General features: G+C 44.9%; 1 protein-coding gene and 1 non-coding gene across 2 annotated transcripts in view; both read left to right on the plus strand.

Moving 5' to 3' along the window:
* The window catches only part of SLC24A3 (solute carrier family 24 member 3), a 515,859-nt gene that overhangs the window by 372,884 nt on the left and 125,253 nt on the right, over window positions 1-17,722 (plus strand). The window contains exon 5 of the mRNA XM_038745680.1: window positions 14,390-14,464. Within this exon, the coding sequence (XP_038601608.1) occupies window positions 14,390-14,464 (75 nt within the window). The remainder of the gene's footprint in view (window positions 1-14,389; window positions 14,465-17,722) is intronic.
* Window positions 10,919-10,991, plus strand: TRNAK-UUU. Its single transcript has one exon. It is a non-coding gene; the product is annotated as a tRNA-Lys (tRNA).

Here is a 17,722-nt window from a genome sequence, read left to right on the forward strand (position 1 = left end):
ATGAACATCACTCTAAAGACTGCTTATTGGAAATAATGCCAACAATCCATGATGATGATGATGATGATGGTATTTGTTAAGTGCTTACTATGTGCAAGCACTGTTCTAAGCACTGGGGTAGAGACAGGGTAATCAGGTTGTCCCACGTGGGGCTCACAGTCTTCATAATAATAATAATAGCATTTATTACATCCCCATTCCCCATCCTTCATCCCCATTTTAATAAATAAATAACAACTCACTTGTAGGTTTCAACCTTCCTGGGAGCAGCCTGGAGCCTCTACAACTAGAGAAGCAGTGTGGCTCAGTGGAAAAAGCCTGGGCTTTGGAGTCAGGGGTCATGGGTTCAAATCCCAGCTCCACCAATTGTCAGCTATGTGACTTTGGGCAAGTCACTTCCTTCTCTGGGCCTCAGTTCCCTCATCTGTAAAATGGGGATTGAAACTATGAGCCCCCCACCCCCTGGGATGACCTGATCACCTTGTAACCTCCCCAACGCTTAGAACAGTGCTTTGCACATAGTAAGCACCTAATAAATGCCATTATTATTATTTATTATTATTACACAAAGCCTTGTAACTTCCCCAGTGCTTAGAACAGTGCTTTGCATATAGTAAGCACTTAATAAATGCCATTATTATTATTATTATTTATTATTATTACACCTCATCACCCCTCTCCCACCCCTTTAGGAATTTCCTACCCCTCCAGCTGATAAATCTCCATTGGGCTCCCAATCTTTGTCTCCCCCATTAGACTGTATTGAAGAAAACCTCACAGACTCTGCGTTGTATTCAAAAGGATATGTCAGAGACAAGTTTATTCCTACTAGCGATTCCTTTAATCCAGAGCGGTGGTTGACAGGCAGCGTTTCCTCTACCAGTCAAGGCCAGTTCAACTCTACACAATACAGGATTTCCTTATATACAGTTGGTACATCATTTGCCCCCTCTCAGGGTCGCACCTGGAGAGTTCCCAGTACTCTTCTAGTCTTAATAATAATAAATAAAAATGATGGCATTTATTAAGCACTTACTGTGTGCAAATCACTGTTCTAAGTGCTGGGGAGGTTACAAGGTGATCAGGTTGCCCCACGGGGGGCTCACAGTCTTAATCCCCATTTTACAGATGAGGCAACTGAGGCCCAGAGAAGTTTATTTATTTATTTATTTATTTTACTTGTACATTTCTATCCTACTTATTTTATTTTGTTGATATGTTTGGTTCTGTTCTCTGTCTCCCCCTTTTAGACTGTGAGCCCACTGTTGGGTAGGGACTGTCTCTATGTGATGCCAATTTGTACTTCCCAAGCGCTTAGTACAGTGCTCTGCACATAGTAAGCGCTCAATAAATACGATTGATTGATTGATTGATTGATTAAGTGACGTGCCCAGTCACACAGCTGACAAATGGCCGAGTGGGGATTTGAACCCCTGACCTCTGACTTCACTGGGGCCCCGTTATTCCTTGTTTCTCTCATTAGACTGCAAGGACCGTAAGGGCAGGAAGCTTGGACTTAGATTTCACTTGGAATTCCTCCCAGGATCTGGTTTAGCATGGCACACCTGGTAACTGACCTCAATTTCCTTTCTCTGAATCCCATTCCCATTGTCCTGCCTGCCTCCTTTAATGCTTGAGGCTGTTGTCTTTTCCTTTGCCTCCCAAATGCCTGCTGCTAATTTGAACACCCCTGCTGTTCTGGAGGTCACTGGAGGAGAAAAGTGGGGCATTGAAAGTGTAAGCCTCTTCACCTATAATAGAGAAGTAATAATAATAATGGCATTTAGTAAGTGGTTGCTATGTGCAAAGCACTGTTCTAAGTGCTGGGGAGGTTACAAGGTGATCAGGTGGTCCCACGGGGGGCTCACAGTCTTAATCCCCATTTTACAGATGAGGAAACTGAGGCCCAGAGAAGTGAGGTGACTTGCCCAAAGTCACACAGCTGACAATTGGCGGAGCTGGGATTTGAGCCCATGACCTCTGACTCCCAAGCCTGGGCTCTTTCCACTGAGCCATGCTGCTTCATTGGCAAAATACAGTAGTAAATATGTACAAGTAGAATAGAGTAATAAATCTGTACAAACATATATACAGGTGCTGTGGGGAGGGGAAGGAGGTATGGCAGGGGGGGATGGGGAGGGGGAGAGGAAAAAGGGAGCTCAGTGTGGGAAGGCCTCCTGGAGGAGGTGAGCTCTCAGTAGAGCTTTGAAGGGAGGAAGAGAGCTAGCTTGGCGGATGTGCAAAAATATGGAATGCTTCACAAATTTGCATGTCATGTCACTGGACGAAATGAACAGCATTTCATTATGAAACAGGAGAGAGCTTTGCTCCCCACATTTCTAGACTGTGAGCCCGTTGTTGGGTAGGGACTGTCTCTACATGTTGCCGACTTGTATTTCCCAAGCGCCTAGTACAGTGTTCTGCACACAGTGAGCGCTCAATAAATGTGAGTGAATGAATTGAAGTCTCTGCCCTGAGGCTTTTTGTGGATGTGAGTTGCTTTAAAATTTATATTGTTGCAGTCCCCTTTCCAACTGAGGACAGGAGCCACCATTGTAGGTTGTCCATAAATTCAAGAACTCCTAGATTCCAGCTCTGTCTCCCCCTTCTAGACTGTGAGCCCCTGTTGGGTAGGGACCATCTCTATATGTTGCCAACTTGGACTTCCCAAGCGCTTAATACAGTGCTCTGCACACAATAAGCACTCAATAAATACGATTGATTGATTGATTGATTGATTCACTGGCACAGAGTGCAAAAGATGCCACTCCATTCCATTGTTTGGTTATGACCTTGGGCGGGGTAACACCAATAAGCGTTCAGCAATCTGCAGCTGGTGCTTTAGCCTTCCCTTCCCCACTGCACCTGTATATATGTATATATGTTTGTACATATTCATTACTCTATTTATTTATTTATTTGACTTGTACATATCTATTCCATTTATTTTATTTTGTTAGTATGTTTGGTTTTGTTCTCTGTCTCCCCCTTCTAGACTGTGAGCCCACTGTTAGGTAGGGACTGTCTCTATATGTTGCCAACTTGTATTTCCCAAGCACTTAGTACAGTGCTCTGCACACAGTAAGCGCTCAATAAATATGATTGATTGATTGATTGATTGTAATAAAAATGACCCTTCTGACACTCATTGGCTCAATGAATAGGATTGAAGGAATGAATGTTTGTACAGATTTATTACTCTACTTATTCTACTTGTACATATTTACTACTCTGTTCATTTTGCCAATGAAGCAGCGTGGCTCAGTGGAAAGAGCCCAGGCTTGGGAGTCAGAGGTCATGGGTTCAAATCCTAGCTCCGCCAATTGTCAGCTGTGTGACTTTGGGCAAGTCACTTCACTTCTCTGGGCCTCAGTTTCCTCATCTGTAAAATGGGGATTAAGACTGTGATGAGTGTCAGCAGTAGTCTAAGTACCTTTACATTCCAGATTCCGAGCCTTTCCCCCAGGGTGACATCATAGATGAGGGAAAGAGCACAGGCCTGAAAGTAAGGAGTAAGGGTTCCAATCCCGGCTCTGCCACTTGCCTGTGTGTGACCTTGGACAAGTCATTTCAGCTGTCTGGGCCTCAGTTTCCTATCTGTAAAATGGGGGTAAGGTACCTGTTCTCCCTCCCCCTAAGATTATGAACCCCATGTGGGATAGGGACTGTGTTCGATACTCTTCCGTTGTTTCTACCCTAGTTTGAGCCCAGTGCTTGGCATGTAATACACTCTTAACAAATACTGCAATTAGTAATTATGGTATTTGTTAAGCGCTTACCTAGAGAAGCAGTGTGGCTCAGTGGAAAGAGCACGGGCTTTGGAGTCAAAGGTCATGGGTTCAAATCCCAGCTCCGCCAGTTGTCAGCTGTGTGACTTTGGGCAAGTCACTTAACTTCTCTGTGCCTCAGTTACCTCATCTGTAAAATGGGGATGAAGACTGTGAGCCCCATGTGGGACAACCTGATCACCTTGTAACCTTCCCAGTGCTTAGAACAGTGCTTTGCACATAGTAAGCACTTAATAAATGCCATCATTATTATTATTATTCTTTGTGCCTCAGTTACCTCATCTGTAAAATGGGGACGAAGACTGTGAGCCTCATGTGGGACAACCTGATCACCTTGTAACCTCCCCAGCACTTAGAACAGTGCTTTGCACATAGTAAACGCTTAATAAATGCCATCGTTATGATTATTATTATGTGCCAGGCACTGTACTGAGTTCTGGGTGGGATACAGCTAAAAAGGCTCACAGTCTTCATCCTCATTTCACAACTGAGGTAGCTGAGGCACAGAGAAAGTCAGTGACTTGCCCAAGATCACACAGCAGACAAGCGCCAGAGCCGGGATTAGAATCCAGGTCCTTCTGACTCCCAGTCCCAAGCTCTAATAATAATAATGATAACAGTTTAGCATTTACTATGTGCCAGGCACTGTATTGAGCACTGGGGTGGATACAAGGAAATCGGGTTGAACACAATCCCTGTCTCAGGTGGGGCTCACAGTCTCAATCCCCAGTTTTACAGGTGAGGTAACTGAGGCACAGAGACGTGAAGTGACTTGCCCAAGGCCACACAGCAGACAAGTGGCAGAACCAGGATTAGAACCCGTGACCTTCTGACTCCCACCTTGGGCTCTTTCCACTAGGTCATGCTACTTCTCTAAAAACGGTACTTGATAATTGTTTGCTATGTGCCAGGCTTATCAAATACCATTTTTAGAGAAGCAGCATGACCTGGTGGAAAGAGCCCGGGCCTGAGAGTCAGAAGGTCATGGGTTCAAATCCTGGTTCTGCCACTTGTCTGCTGTGTGGCCTTGGGCAAATATGTGCCAGGCAAAAAGTCAAGAAATGTGCAGATGTAACAATTGCCACAAAAATGCAAATTGTCAGCGCTGTGGTGTTTGTAGTGGCCGTGTATGGATCCGAAAACTGGACGATGAAACAACGGGATAGAAAGAACATCGATTCTTTTGAAATGTGGTGTTGGAGAAGGCTTTTGCCAATGCCACTGACTGCCCAGAGTACAACAACAAAAATCGTTCTTAAAGCAGGTTAAGTGAGAACCCACCTGTTGCAGGACTGGGCTTACCAAGTACTTGGGGAATAAGCAAAAATTGTAGGCCCAAGTTGCCAAATATTCAGGCAGTGAACAGTAAATGAACAGTGAGATGAAATGAGCAATTCATTAAAAAGCAAGCCCTTACTTAGGAGTCCTTAAGATGGCTTACAAGGTAATGTGACAAGGAAGGTGGAGGATTAGTAGAGCTAATTAGTAGAGTTAAAAAAGTCCTAGGTGACTTTTTTAAGAGGGCTTTGAAGGGGGAGAGGGATATGGTTTGGTGGAGCGGAGGGCAGTGGCAGGGGACGGGAAGGGAAGGGTAATAATGATGGCATTTATTAAGCGCTTGCTATGTGCAAAGCACTGTTCTAAGTGCTGAGGAGGTTACAAGGTGATCAGGTTGTCCCACGGGGGGCTCAGTCTTAATCCCCATTTTCCAGATGAGGGAACTGAGGCACAGAGAAGTTAAGTGACTTGCCCAAAGTCACACAGCTGACAATTGGCAGAGCCGGGATTTGAACCCATGACCTCTGACTCCAAAGCCCGTGCTCTTTTCCACTGAGCCACGCTGCTTCTCTTAAGCACGCCAGGAAAGAGAAACAAAATAAAATAAATAGAATAAATATGAACAAGTAAAATCAATAGAGTAATAAATATGTACAAACATATATATACGGATATACATATATACAGGTGTTATGGGGAGGGGAAGGAGGTAAGCCGGGGGGGATGGGGAAGGAGGTGGGGGAGAAGAAATAGGGGGCTCAGTGTGGGAAGGCCTACTGGAGGAGGTGAGTTCTCAGTAGGGCTTTGAAGGGAGGAAGAGAGCTAGCTTGGCGGATGTGTGGAGGGAGGGCGTTCCAGGCCAGGGGGAGGGTACTCCAGGAAAGAGAAAAGGTGTGAACAGTGCATCTGAGACAGAATTGTGCTGGACTTTAAAGCCCAGCCCGCACCCTCCACTCCTCTGCTGCTCACCTCCTCACCATACCTCGTTCTCGCCCATCCCGCCGTTGACCCCCGGCCCACGTCCTCCCCCTGGCCTGGAACGCCCTCCCTCCACACATCCACCAAGCTAGCTCTCTTCCTCCCTTCAAAGCCCTACTGAGAGCTCACCTCCTCCAGTAGGCCTTCCCACACTGAGCCCCTTATTTCCTCTCCCCCACCTCCTTCCCCATCCCCCCGGCTTACCTCATTCCCCTCCCCATAACACCTGTATATATGTATATCCGTATATATGTTTGTATGTATTTATTACTCTATTGATTTTACTTGTTCATATTTATTCTATTTATTTTATTTTGTTAATATGTTTTGTTTTGTTGTCTGTCTCCCCCTTCTAGCCTGTGAGCCCGCTGTTGGGTAGGGACCGTCTCTATATGTTGCCAACTTGTACTTCCCAAGCACTTAGTACAGTGCTCTGCACACGGTAAGCGCTCAATAAATATGATTGAATGAATGAATGCCCAAAGAACAAACAAATGGATTTTAGAGCAAATAAAACCAAAGTGGTCTTTGGAAGACCAAATGACTCGACTTAGATTAGCATATTTTGGACACATCATCAGGACAACTAATTCTCAGAAGACACTATTGCTAGGAAAAGTCCAGGGAAAACGCGGAAGAGGCAGACCAGCAGCGAGATGGATTGAGACCATAACACCAATAACAGAAGAACTTTTAGAAAGGTTGTGGATTATGTCAGAGGACAGGACGTTCTGGAGGAAGTATATCCGTGGCCTCGCCATGAATCAGAAATGACTCAAAGGCACATAAGAGAAGCATGGCTCAGTGGAAAGAGCCCTGGCTTGGGAGTCAGAGGTCATGGGTTCAAATCCCCACTCTGCTGCTTGTCAGTTGTGTGACTTTGGGCAAGTCACTTAACTTCTCCGGGACTCAGCTATCTCATCTGTAAAATGGGGATGAAGACTGTGAGCCTCCCGGAGGACAACCTGACCACCTTGTAACCTCCCCAACGCTTAGAACAGTGCTTTGCACATAGTAAGTGCTTAACAAATGCCATCATCATCATCATCATCATCATCATCATAACAATAATAATAATAATAAATAATGTGTCAGACACTGTAATAAGCGCTCGGGTAGATACAAGTTCATTCATTCAGTTGCATTTATTAAACATTTACTGTGTGCGGAGCACTGTATTAAGCTCTGGGGAGAGTACACTATAACAATAAACTGACTCATTCCCTGCCCACGACGAGCTTACAGTCTATAGCTAGACACGGTCCCTGACCTACATGGGTCTCGTGGCCTTAATCCCCATTTCCCAGATGAGGTCCACGAGGCCCAGAAAAGTGAAGTGATTTGCCCAAGGTCACAGAGCCGAAAAGTGGCAGAGCCAGGATCAGAACCCAGGTCCTTCTAACTTCCAGGCCTGTGCTCTATCCACTGGGCCATGATTCCTCCACCATTCATTCAATCATATTTATTGAGCGCTTACTGTGTGCAGAGCATTGTACTAAGCGCTTGGGAAGTACAAGTTGGCAACATATGCTCATTACCTGCGTAGCTGTTGCATATATTCTTGGCCTACCCCTTGTTTTGGAAGCCAAAAAACAGTCATCCAGCCCCGAATCCGGTCTCTGTTGCCCACACCCTGTCGTCTCATGGCTCTGGTCTCTTTTAACGAGTTCAAACCCATCAGGGATTTCGCTTTCATTGCCCAGTGAAGGTTGGCACTGAAGCTGGCAAAGGTAATGAGTGAAGGAGGGATCATCAGTGCAGGAAATGACCCCTGAGCCCCCCTCATTCATTCATTCAATCAATCATATTTATTGAGCGCTTACTGTATGCAGAGCACTATACTGAGCGCTTGGGAGAGTATCCCGTCCCCACCGGGCAGCCGCGTCGGCGGGGCGGTCACCTGCCGGGAACAAAGGGAGAGCCCATCCCGCCCCTCAGCCTGGGACCCCCAACCCCAGAAATTCCAGGCTTTCCCCCGTCACCGTCCCGTTTGTTCGGAGCTTCTCCCCCTCCAAGCCATCTCCAATTAAATACGATTGAATGAATTGAATGAATATGCTTGTACATATTTATTACTCTATTTTACTTGTACATACTTACTATTCTATTTATTTTATTTTGTTAATATGTTTTGTTTTGTTGTCTGTCTCCCCCTTTTAGACTGTGAGGCTGTTGGGTAGGAACCGTCTCTATATGTTGCCAACTTGTACTTCCCAAGCGCTTAGTGCTCTGCACACAGTAAGCGCTCAATAAATACGATTGAATGAATGAATGAATGAGCAGGAAATGATGCCTGGGATGGAGTGGGAATTCCAGTTGATAATTCCAGAGTGAACGCCTCCAAACTCAAGGCACACGGGCAGTTTCCAAGCAGGCAGCCTTCGAAGGTTCCTTCTCCCTCTGAAGGTGGCCGGCTGGGTTAGGAGCTCTGAGGGGCAGGAGGTGGGCGGTGTGGAAATAGACTGTTTTGTATTTTTCTTTCTAAAAGGTTAGGAGTGATGAACAGGGTGAATTACACTTCCTCCAGAAGGAAGATTGTCTATTCTAGTCAGACGGGGACGATTCTTAACGAGGCAGAAACGGAGATGGCAGGAAGGACCGTGTTGCTTTAACCAACATGTTAAAGCTCCGTGTCACTAAAGTTGATCTTCTGTTATGTAAAGGGTTGGCGCGCACACACATGTTTAGTCCTTACGCGGTACAATCCATTATATTAACTTACTGGGATTTTCCAATCGGTTATTGATTGAACTTCATTTGCTGCGGAGCAGTACTTGCCGTTGCCATTACTAATGGCAGTAATAATTAACTTCCCAGCCTGGAGGCCTGACAGGTTTGTTTATTGATCGCAGCTCCGAGGCTGCGCTTGTTCAGATTTATCAACCGGCCCACAATTCCGATCAATAAGTAGCAGCAGAAAACCTGATTTATAGAGAATGCTCAACCCACTAGACGTCTCGGTGTGTGGAGATGTCTGTGGGTGAGGGTGTGAATGTGTGTGGGGGGGGTGTGTTTTTGTGTGTGCGCGCCAACCCTATATGTAACAGAAGATCAACTTTAGTGACACAGCTGAATGCCGTCGCTAAATTCTGTTACCCGAGTAGCACATTATCCAATTTGGCAAGGCAAGATTAGAAAACCCAGTCGAAAAGGCTATTGATATATTCATTCAATCGTATTTATTGAGCGCTTACCGTATGCAGAGCACTGGACTAAGCACTTGGGAAGTCCAGGTCGACAACATATAGAGATGGTCCCTACCCAACAGCGGGCTTACAGTCTAGAAGGGGGAGACGGACAACAAAACAGAACATGTCGACAGGTGTCCAAATCGTCAGAACAAATAGAATTAAAGCAGTGTGTGGAGGTCCAAATTGAAGTTACACAGCACAGAGTGCCCATCCTTCTTTATGGCTGTGAATCCTGACCCTAGCAGGCACACCACACTCTACTCCTAGAGCAGTTCCATGACATTATGGGCACGCGATATGGAGCATCAAGTGATTGGATTCACTCGATCGTATTTATTGAGCACTTACTGTGTGCAGAGCACCGTACTAAGCGCTTACAATGGATACAGTCGATCAGTCAAGCAACACTATTTATTGAGTGCTTACAGTGTGCAGAGCACTCTTCTAAGTGCCTGGGAGAGTAAAGTCTAACAGAGTCAGTAGACACCTTCCCTGCCCAAAAAGAGCTTACAGTCTAGAGGGGGAGACAGGCATTAATGTAAATAAATAAATTACAGTTTTTCATTCATTCATTCATTCATTCATTCATTCATTCACCTGTATACATGTATATATGTTTGTACATATTTATTACTCTATTTATTTATTTATTTATTTTACTTGTACATATCTATTCTATTTATTTTATTTTGTTATTTATTTTGTTAGCATGTTTGGTTTTGTTCTCTGTCTCCCCCCTTTTAGACTGTGAGCCCACTGTTGGGTAGGGACTGACTCTATATGTTGCCAATTTGCACTTCCCAAGCACTTAGTACAGTGCTCTGCACATAGTAAGTGCTCAATAAATACGATTGATGATGATGATGATGATTCATTCAATCGTATTTATTGAGCGCTTACTGAGTGTAGAGCACTGTACTAAGCGCTTGGGATGTACAAATCGGCAACATATAGAGATGGTCCCTACCCAACAATGGGGAGATATAAGTGCTGTGGGGCTGAGGGAGGGGTGAATAAAGGGTGCAAATCCAAAAGTGCTATAGAGTCACAGACAATGAATGCAGTCAGATCACAAGCTGTGCGACAATGCTTGGGACATCACACTTCTGCTGGGTGGGACAGTTGAGGACAACAGCTGACCACAAAATGCCCAAGCAGCTGCTAGATGGTGAGCTAAAATAGGATAATCATAAGCAGGGTGGAGAGGAGAGACACTTTAAAGACAAAATGAAGCTGTGCTGCCTAGTGGAAGGACCACAAGTCTGGGAATCAGAGGACCTGGGTTCTATTCCCGGCTCCTCCACTCTTCTGCTGGGTGGCTTTGGGTGGCACTTCACTTCTCTGGGCCTCAGTTACCTCATCTGTAAAGTAGGGATTAAGACTGAGAGCCCAATGTGGGACAGGGACTGTGTCCAACCCAATTATCTCATATCAATCCAAGGGCTCAGTGCAGTGTCTGGGGCATAGTGAGTGCTTTACAGATATGATTTTTTTCTTTTAAGAAAGGCAAAATCTCCAACAGTCAGGCAGAGAAGTAGACAATAAGAGAAGCAGTGTGGCTCAGTGGAAACAGCCCAAGCTTTGGAGTCAGAGGTCAGGGGTTCAAATCCCAGCTCCGCCAATTGTCAGCTGTGTGACTTTGGGCAAGTCACTTCACTTCTCTTGCCCGGCTTAACTTAACTTGCCCGGCTAGCTCAGTCGGTAGAGCATGAGACTTTTAGTCTCAGGGTCGTGGGTTCGTGCCCCACGTTGGGCGCAGGAGATTTTTTCAGCACTTAGAACAGTGCTTTGCACATAGTAAGCGCTTAATAAATGCCATCATTATTATTATTATTCTCTGTGCCGCAATTACCTCATCTGTAAAATGGGGATGAAGATGGTGAGCCCTCCGTGGAACAACCTGATCACCTTGTAAACTCCCCAGAGCTTAGAACGCGCTTAGAACAGTGCTTTCCACATAGTAAGAGCTTAATAAATGCCATTAATTAAGCAGCAGCTGAGGTCAGGTCAGTCTGGCAGTTAGCAATTAGATATGGGATGACTTTGTAGGAGCAAGGACTGGAGGGAGAAACCTAAACAGCTGCAGGCATGGTGGGTAACAAACACAGGAGATTCGTGGGGGGCAATCTTGATTGCACACAATGCGGAAGGGAGTGTCAGTCACTTATTTTTAGTAGCATCATCTTCAATCCTGAAGGACAGAGAAATAGATACAGACGCAAACACTTGGATATATAAACACTTTCTGCTGGAGGATAAGAAGAATCATTCCTAACCTTAAGTTGCCAAAGCTATAGATTCTTTTGAGAAACGTAATGTGTTACCCGTGACTTTATAACAGGGAGACAGTTTTATCTCCTCCGTTCAATCACAAATACCCACACAAACACACTCACACACACACTCTGCAAGTCATGTGGCCAAAATGTTTTTGGAAAATTTTCTTTGAGGCCAGACCCATTTTCCCTAGAGAAGGAGTTGTCCTTTGTTGTTGCTTTTTTATGATATTTGTTAAGTGCTTACTCTGTGTCAACCCCGTCTTAAGCGCTGGGATAGGTACAGATTAATTAGGTCAGTCCCTGTCCCTCATGGGGTTCACAGTCCAAGTATGAGAGAGAAGAGGTATTACATCACCATTTTATAATTGAAGAAACTGTGGCTCAGAGAAGTTAAATTCATTCGTTCATTCATTCAATCATATTTATTGAGCGCTTACTGTGTGCAGAGCACTATACTAAGCGCTTGGGAAGCACGAATCAGCAATATATAGAGACGGTCCCTACCCAACAACAGGCTCACAGTCTAGAAGGGGGAGACAGACAACAAAACAAGTAGACAGTTGTCAATATCATCAGAATAAATACAATTCTAGCTATATACACATCATTAATGAGAAGCAGCATGGCTCAGTGGAAAGAGCATGGGCTTTGGAGTCAGAGGTCATGGGTTCAAATCCCAGCTCCGCCACTTGTCAGCTGTGTGACTTTGGGCAAGTCACTTCACTTCTCTTGGCCTCAGTTACCTCATCTGGAAAATGGGGGTTAAGAGTGTGAGCCCCCCGTGGGACAACCTGATCACCTTGTAACTTCCCCAGCGCTTAGAACAGTGCTTTGCACGTAATAAAAGCTTAATAAATGCCATTATTGTTATTATTAATAAAACAGAGTAATGAATATATACAAATATACACAAGTGCTGAGGGGAGGGGAAGGGGTTAGGGCAGAGGGAGGGAGGGGGCAAAGACTTGCCCAAGGTCACACAGAAAGCAATTGTTGAGTGGGGTAGGAACCCAGGTCATCTGCTCTCAGCGTGACCTAGTGGATAGAGCACAGGCCTGGGATTCAGAAGGAGCTGAGTTCTAGTCCCAGCTCCGCCACTTGACTGCTGTGTGACCTTGGGAAGGTCACTTAACTTCTTTGTGTTTCAGTTACCTCGTCTGTAAAATGGGGCTTAAGACTGTGAGCCCCATGTGGGACAAAGGACTGTGTCCAACCTGATTAGCTTGTATCTACCCCAGTGCTTAAAATAGTGTTTGACGTATGGGAAGCGCTAAACAAATATCATTTTTTCCACTAGGCCCTGCTGATAACTAACAGAGAGAGAAAGAAACAAGCTGACCCACTTTGGGGATGGAAGGTTTGCCCCTAGGGAGCCCCCAACCTCAGTGAGGCTTTCATTTACCGATCCCACTGACCTAGAGAACATTGTTGCCATTTTGAATGTAATCCAAAAGAAATTTGAAAGATCAGTGTTTTATTCATTGGCTAAAATCGAATGCTTTAGGTGTTGATGTATTTTTACAATTCAGTCATTCACGTAGAGTGTTTATTTGGCATTTTTCCGGGCACTGAGCACTGTGCTAAGCATATGAGGGAGTACAAGAAGAACAAGAGATGTGATCCCTACTTTCAAGGAGTATAGAAACTGAAAAGAGAGACAAAGAGAGAGAAAGAGAAAGAGAGAGTGTCTGCTGCAGGAGAGGAATGAAAATGGCTCTTGCTGTAAAGCTATCAGGTGTCTTTCATGTCTGTTTTCTTATTTGACCTTCTTCCCATTATTTCTCTTGAGGAGAGGGGCAACTGGAACTTTGTGCTTATCAAAGCCTCTCACATTTAATGACTAAGGGAAGGCAGGATAGGTTCAATTATAGTTAATTATATGTTTTCTCCCTAAATGCGGCGTGGCTCAGTGGAAGGAGCACGGGTTTTGGAGTCAGAGGTCATGGGTTCAAATCTCGACTCCGCCAATTGTCAGTTGTGTGACTTTGGGCAAGTCACTTAACTTCTCTGGGCCTCAGTTACCTCATCTGTAAAATGGGGATTAAGACTGTGAGCCCCCCGTGAGACAACCTGATCACCTTGTATATATGTATATGTATATATGTATATATGTTTGTACATATTTATTACTCTATTTATTTATTTATTTATTTTACTTGTACATATCTATTCTATTTATTTTATTTTGTTAGTATGTTTGGTTTTGTTCTCTGTCTCCCCCTTTTAGACTGTGAGCCCACTGTTGGGTAGGGACTGTCTCTATATGTTGCCAACTTGTACTTCCCAAGTGCTTAGTACAGTGCTCTGCACACAGTAAGTGCTCAACAAATACGATTGATTGATTGATTGTATCCCCCCCCCCAGTGATTAGAACAGTGCTTTGCACATAGTAAGCGCTTAACAAATGCCATCATTATTATTATTATATTAAATACCTAATGGAGGTAACCAGAAGGCACAACGCATAGAGGAGGGTTGGGCCATTATTTTTGTGTTCCTGGATCTTCTTCTAATAAAAATGGATTTTGACTTTCTGTGACACCGAGGACACGTCTCATATAGGACAATCATTTACGTAAGGATCCCTCATGTTACCTCAGTGGTTCTGCCATCCACATTGCCAAAGGGAGCTATGCAGCAGCTCACCTCCGTCTGGAGAGTTGGGGTTTGGGGGTTGGGCAGCACCTTTGTACCTCGATGACCATCAGCATTTTCCCCTCGGAGCTCCATTCTAGAGCTCAGGAGCTCCCTCGGATTTGTAGACCGTATTGACATTCTGCTCCCCCTCCTCCTTCTCCTCTTTCCCCTCCTCCTCCCCCATTCCTCCTCCTCCTCCTTCTCTCTCTAATTCCAGGTGTTTTCTTTTGTTTTCCAGGCCATGTACATGTTCTACGCTCTGGCAATTGTATGCGACGACTTCTTCGTGCCTTCCTTGGAGAAGATTTGCGAGGTGAGTGTTTCCTTCACGGTTTCTCCCCTTAATAATTGTGGTATTTTGAATAATAATAATACTAATAATAATGGCATTAAGCACGTACTATGTGCAAAGCACTGTTCTAAGCGCTGGGGAGGTTACAAGGTGATCAGGTTGTCCCATGGGGGGCTCACAGTCTTCATCCCCATTTTACAGATGAGGTAACTGAGGCCCAGAGAAGTTAAGTGACTTCCCCAAAGTCACACAGCTGACAGTTGGCGGAGCTGGGATTTGAACCCATGACCTCTGACTCCAAAGCCCATATAAATATAGAATGCTGGCTATTAGGAGTTTATTTATTTATATTAATGTCTGCCTCTCCTTTTAGAATGTAAACTCATTATGGGCAGGGAACTAATGCTAATTCCGTTGTATTGCATTTTCCCAAGCACTTAGTACAGTGCTTTATACATACTAAGTGCCGAATAAATACAGAGAAGCAGCGTATACCATCCCTAACAACGAAGATGATTGGCCATGGGGATTTAATCCCCATGTTACCGATGAGGTAACCGAGTCACAGAGAAGTGAAGTGATTTTCCCTAAGTCCCGCAGCAGTCAGGTGGCAGAGGAGGGATTAGAACTCAGGTCTTCTGATTCCCAGTCCTGTGCTCTTACAGAAAGCATGGAGCTGGTGAACTCAGTGGAGGCGTTGGCCTCCCCATTCTCCACTGGAGAATTTATTGATTCAATAAATTTATTGATTCAATCATCAATCGTATTTATTGAGCGCTTACTATGTGCAGAGCACTGTACTAAGCGCTTAGAAATGGCCCCTGCTAACCAAAAGGTTCTTCCCTGATGGACTGATTCCTTACTCAAGAAAGCTCCTCGATGGCAGGGATCATGTCTACCAACTCTATTGTATCGGACCCTCATAAGCACTTGGTACAGTGCTCTACACACCAGAGGTGCTCAATAAATTCATTCATTCAATCGTATTTATTGAGCACTTACTGTGTGCAGAGCACTGTACTAAGCGCTTGGGAAGTACAAGTTGGCAACATATAGAGACGGTCCCTACCCAACAGTGGGCTCACAGTCTAGAAGTACCATTGATTGATTGATTGATTGATTCCTAAGTCTAGTTTTTTTATGGTATTTGTTAAACACTTGCTATGTGCCAGACACTCCACTAAGCACTGGGGTAGGTACAAAGTTGTCAGAGTGGACATGGTCCCTGTCCCGCGTGGGGCTCAGAGTCTTATTCCCCATTTTGCAGATGAGGTAACTGAGGCACACAGAAGTTAGGTGTCTTGCCCGAGATCACACGGCAGACAAGCGGCAGAGGCAGAATTTGTAGACAGGTCCTTCTCACTCCCAAGCCCCTGCTCTATCCACTAGGCCACACTGCTTCTCTAAGGATGCTTCTCTATATTTATAGTCTAACCTGGTTTCTCTCCATCTTTTCCGTGGGGAGCCTCCCCCCTCAGGGCTGAGGAGACAGCTGGGCTCATTACGGTGGACCATATAGGTGATGGAGTTTCTTACCAACTGCTGATTTTTCCTCCTCATTAACCTTTGGCCCTCTTCTTTTTCCTCCGATGATACATCTCTCTTCACGCCATCTTTCTCACCCCCATTCTTTTCTCTATCTCATGCAGGGTCTCATGGTCCCATACATCAACACCTTTCTCTCTTTTTCGCTCTGGTTTTAATGTGACTGTTTAATTCTCCAAGTCCAGAAAGAGAGAAACGTTGAAAGGATCGGGTTGGGAAAGGAGTTTATATTAAAAGTCATCCTAACTAGAGGGAGATCGAGCCCAGTGAGAGCCAAGTGAAATCGCTTTAATCAAAAAATCGTCACCATTTCTGGATCCCTCTTTCATCTTCCTTTCATCTCCTTGCCGCGCTTTGAAACCTAGTCCGGAAGAGTGACGTCCTCACTTCAGAAAAGAAATCAGGGGCCCGGCTGAGAATTGGGATCACTCTCTCCACTCTACGTCTCTAGATCTGAAGGGTTTGTCCTCAGTTTCTCAGCATGGGTTCCCAGAGGAGCCTGTCTCGCCTCAGGATTCAGACATTGATTCATTTATGGAGCGCTTACTGTGCAAGCACTGTATTAAGTGCTGGGAAAGTACAATTAAGCATAAAGAGAGACAATCCCTGCCCACACTGGGCTTACAGCCTAGAAGGAGGGAAACAGACATCAAAAAAAGGAAACAGGCATCAATGTAAATAAATAGAATTGTAGATATACACACATTAAAACAATTGGACAGGCGTCGTGTAAATAGACTTATAGATATAAACACATATACGTAAGTGCTGTGGGGCGGGGATTGGGAAGAAGGGCAAGGAGAGTGATTCGAGGTGATGCAGAAAGGAGGGGGAGTTGAGGAAAAGGGGGCTTAATCTGGGAAGGCCTGGGTGGGGAGTCAGAATATGAGCTGGGAAGGCCCAGGTGGTTTCTGCAGGCACAGAGGCTGTGTGAAACTAGTGGGATTAATCAATCAATCATATTTATTCAGTGCTTACTGTGTGCAAAGCACTGCACTAAGCGCTTGGGAGAGCACAACATAGCAAGCACTCAATAAATCCAATTGAATGAATGGATTTTTAGACTGTGAGCCCACTGTTGGGTAGGGACTGTCTCTATATGTTGCCAATTGGTACTTCCCAAGCGCTTAGTACAGTGCTCTGCACATAGTAAGCGCTCAATAAATACGATTGATGATGATGAATTTAAGAGAGTTGGTAGACTTTTTCCCTGCCCACAACAAGCTTCCAGTCTAGAGGCCTTCCCTAAATCCCCCTTTTCTCTTCTCCCACTCCTTCTGTGTCACCCTGATTTGCTCCCTTTATTCACGCCTCTTCCCAGCCCCACAGCACTTATGTACATTATCTGTCATTTATTTATTTCAATTAATGTCTGTCTCCCCCTCTTTTGTAAGCTCAGTGTGGGCAGGGAATGTGTCTGTTTATTGTTATATTGTACTCTCCTAAATGCTTAGTACAGTACTCCGCACACAGAAAACGCTCAATAAATATGATTGAATGCATGCCAAGTTGTATTCCCAAGCGCTTAGTACAGTGCTCTGCACACAGTAAGTGCTTAATAAATACGATTGAATGAAATGAATGAATGTGCACAGACCCACGTTTACAGGTTCCAGGAAGCAAAGGGCACTCTTCTTGCCACAATTATTTCATCAGACAAGGCTCTGGGCGTGAGATGATGAAGAAGGGACCCTCATCCGGCCGGAAGGTCCGCTCTATCCTGCAGCCGTATTT

The sequence above is a fragment of the Tachyglossus aculeatus genome, chromosome 1 (assembly GCF_015852505.1).
Source record: "Tachyglossus aculeatus isolate mTacAcu1 chromosome 1, mTacAcu1.pri, whole genome shotgun sequence".
NCBI classification, from domain to species: Eukaryota; Metazoa; Chordata; class Mammalia; order Monotremata; family Tachyglossidae; genus Tachyglossus; species Tachyglossus aculeatus.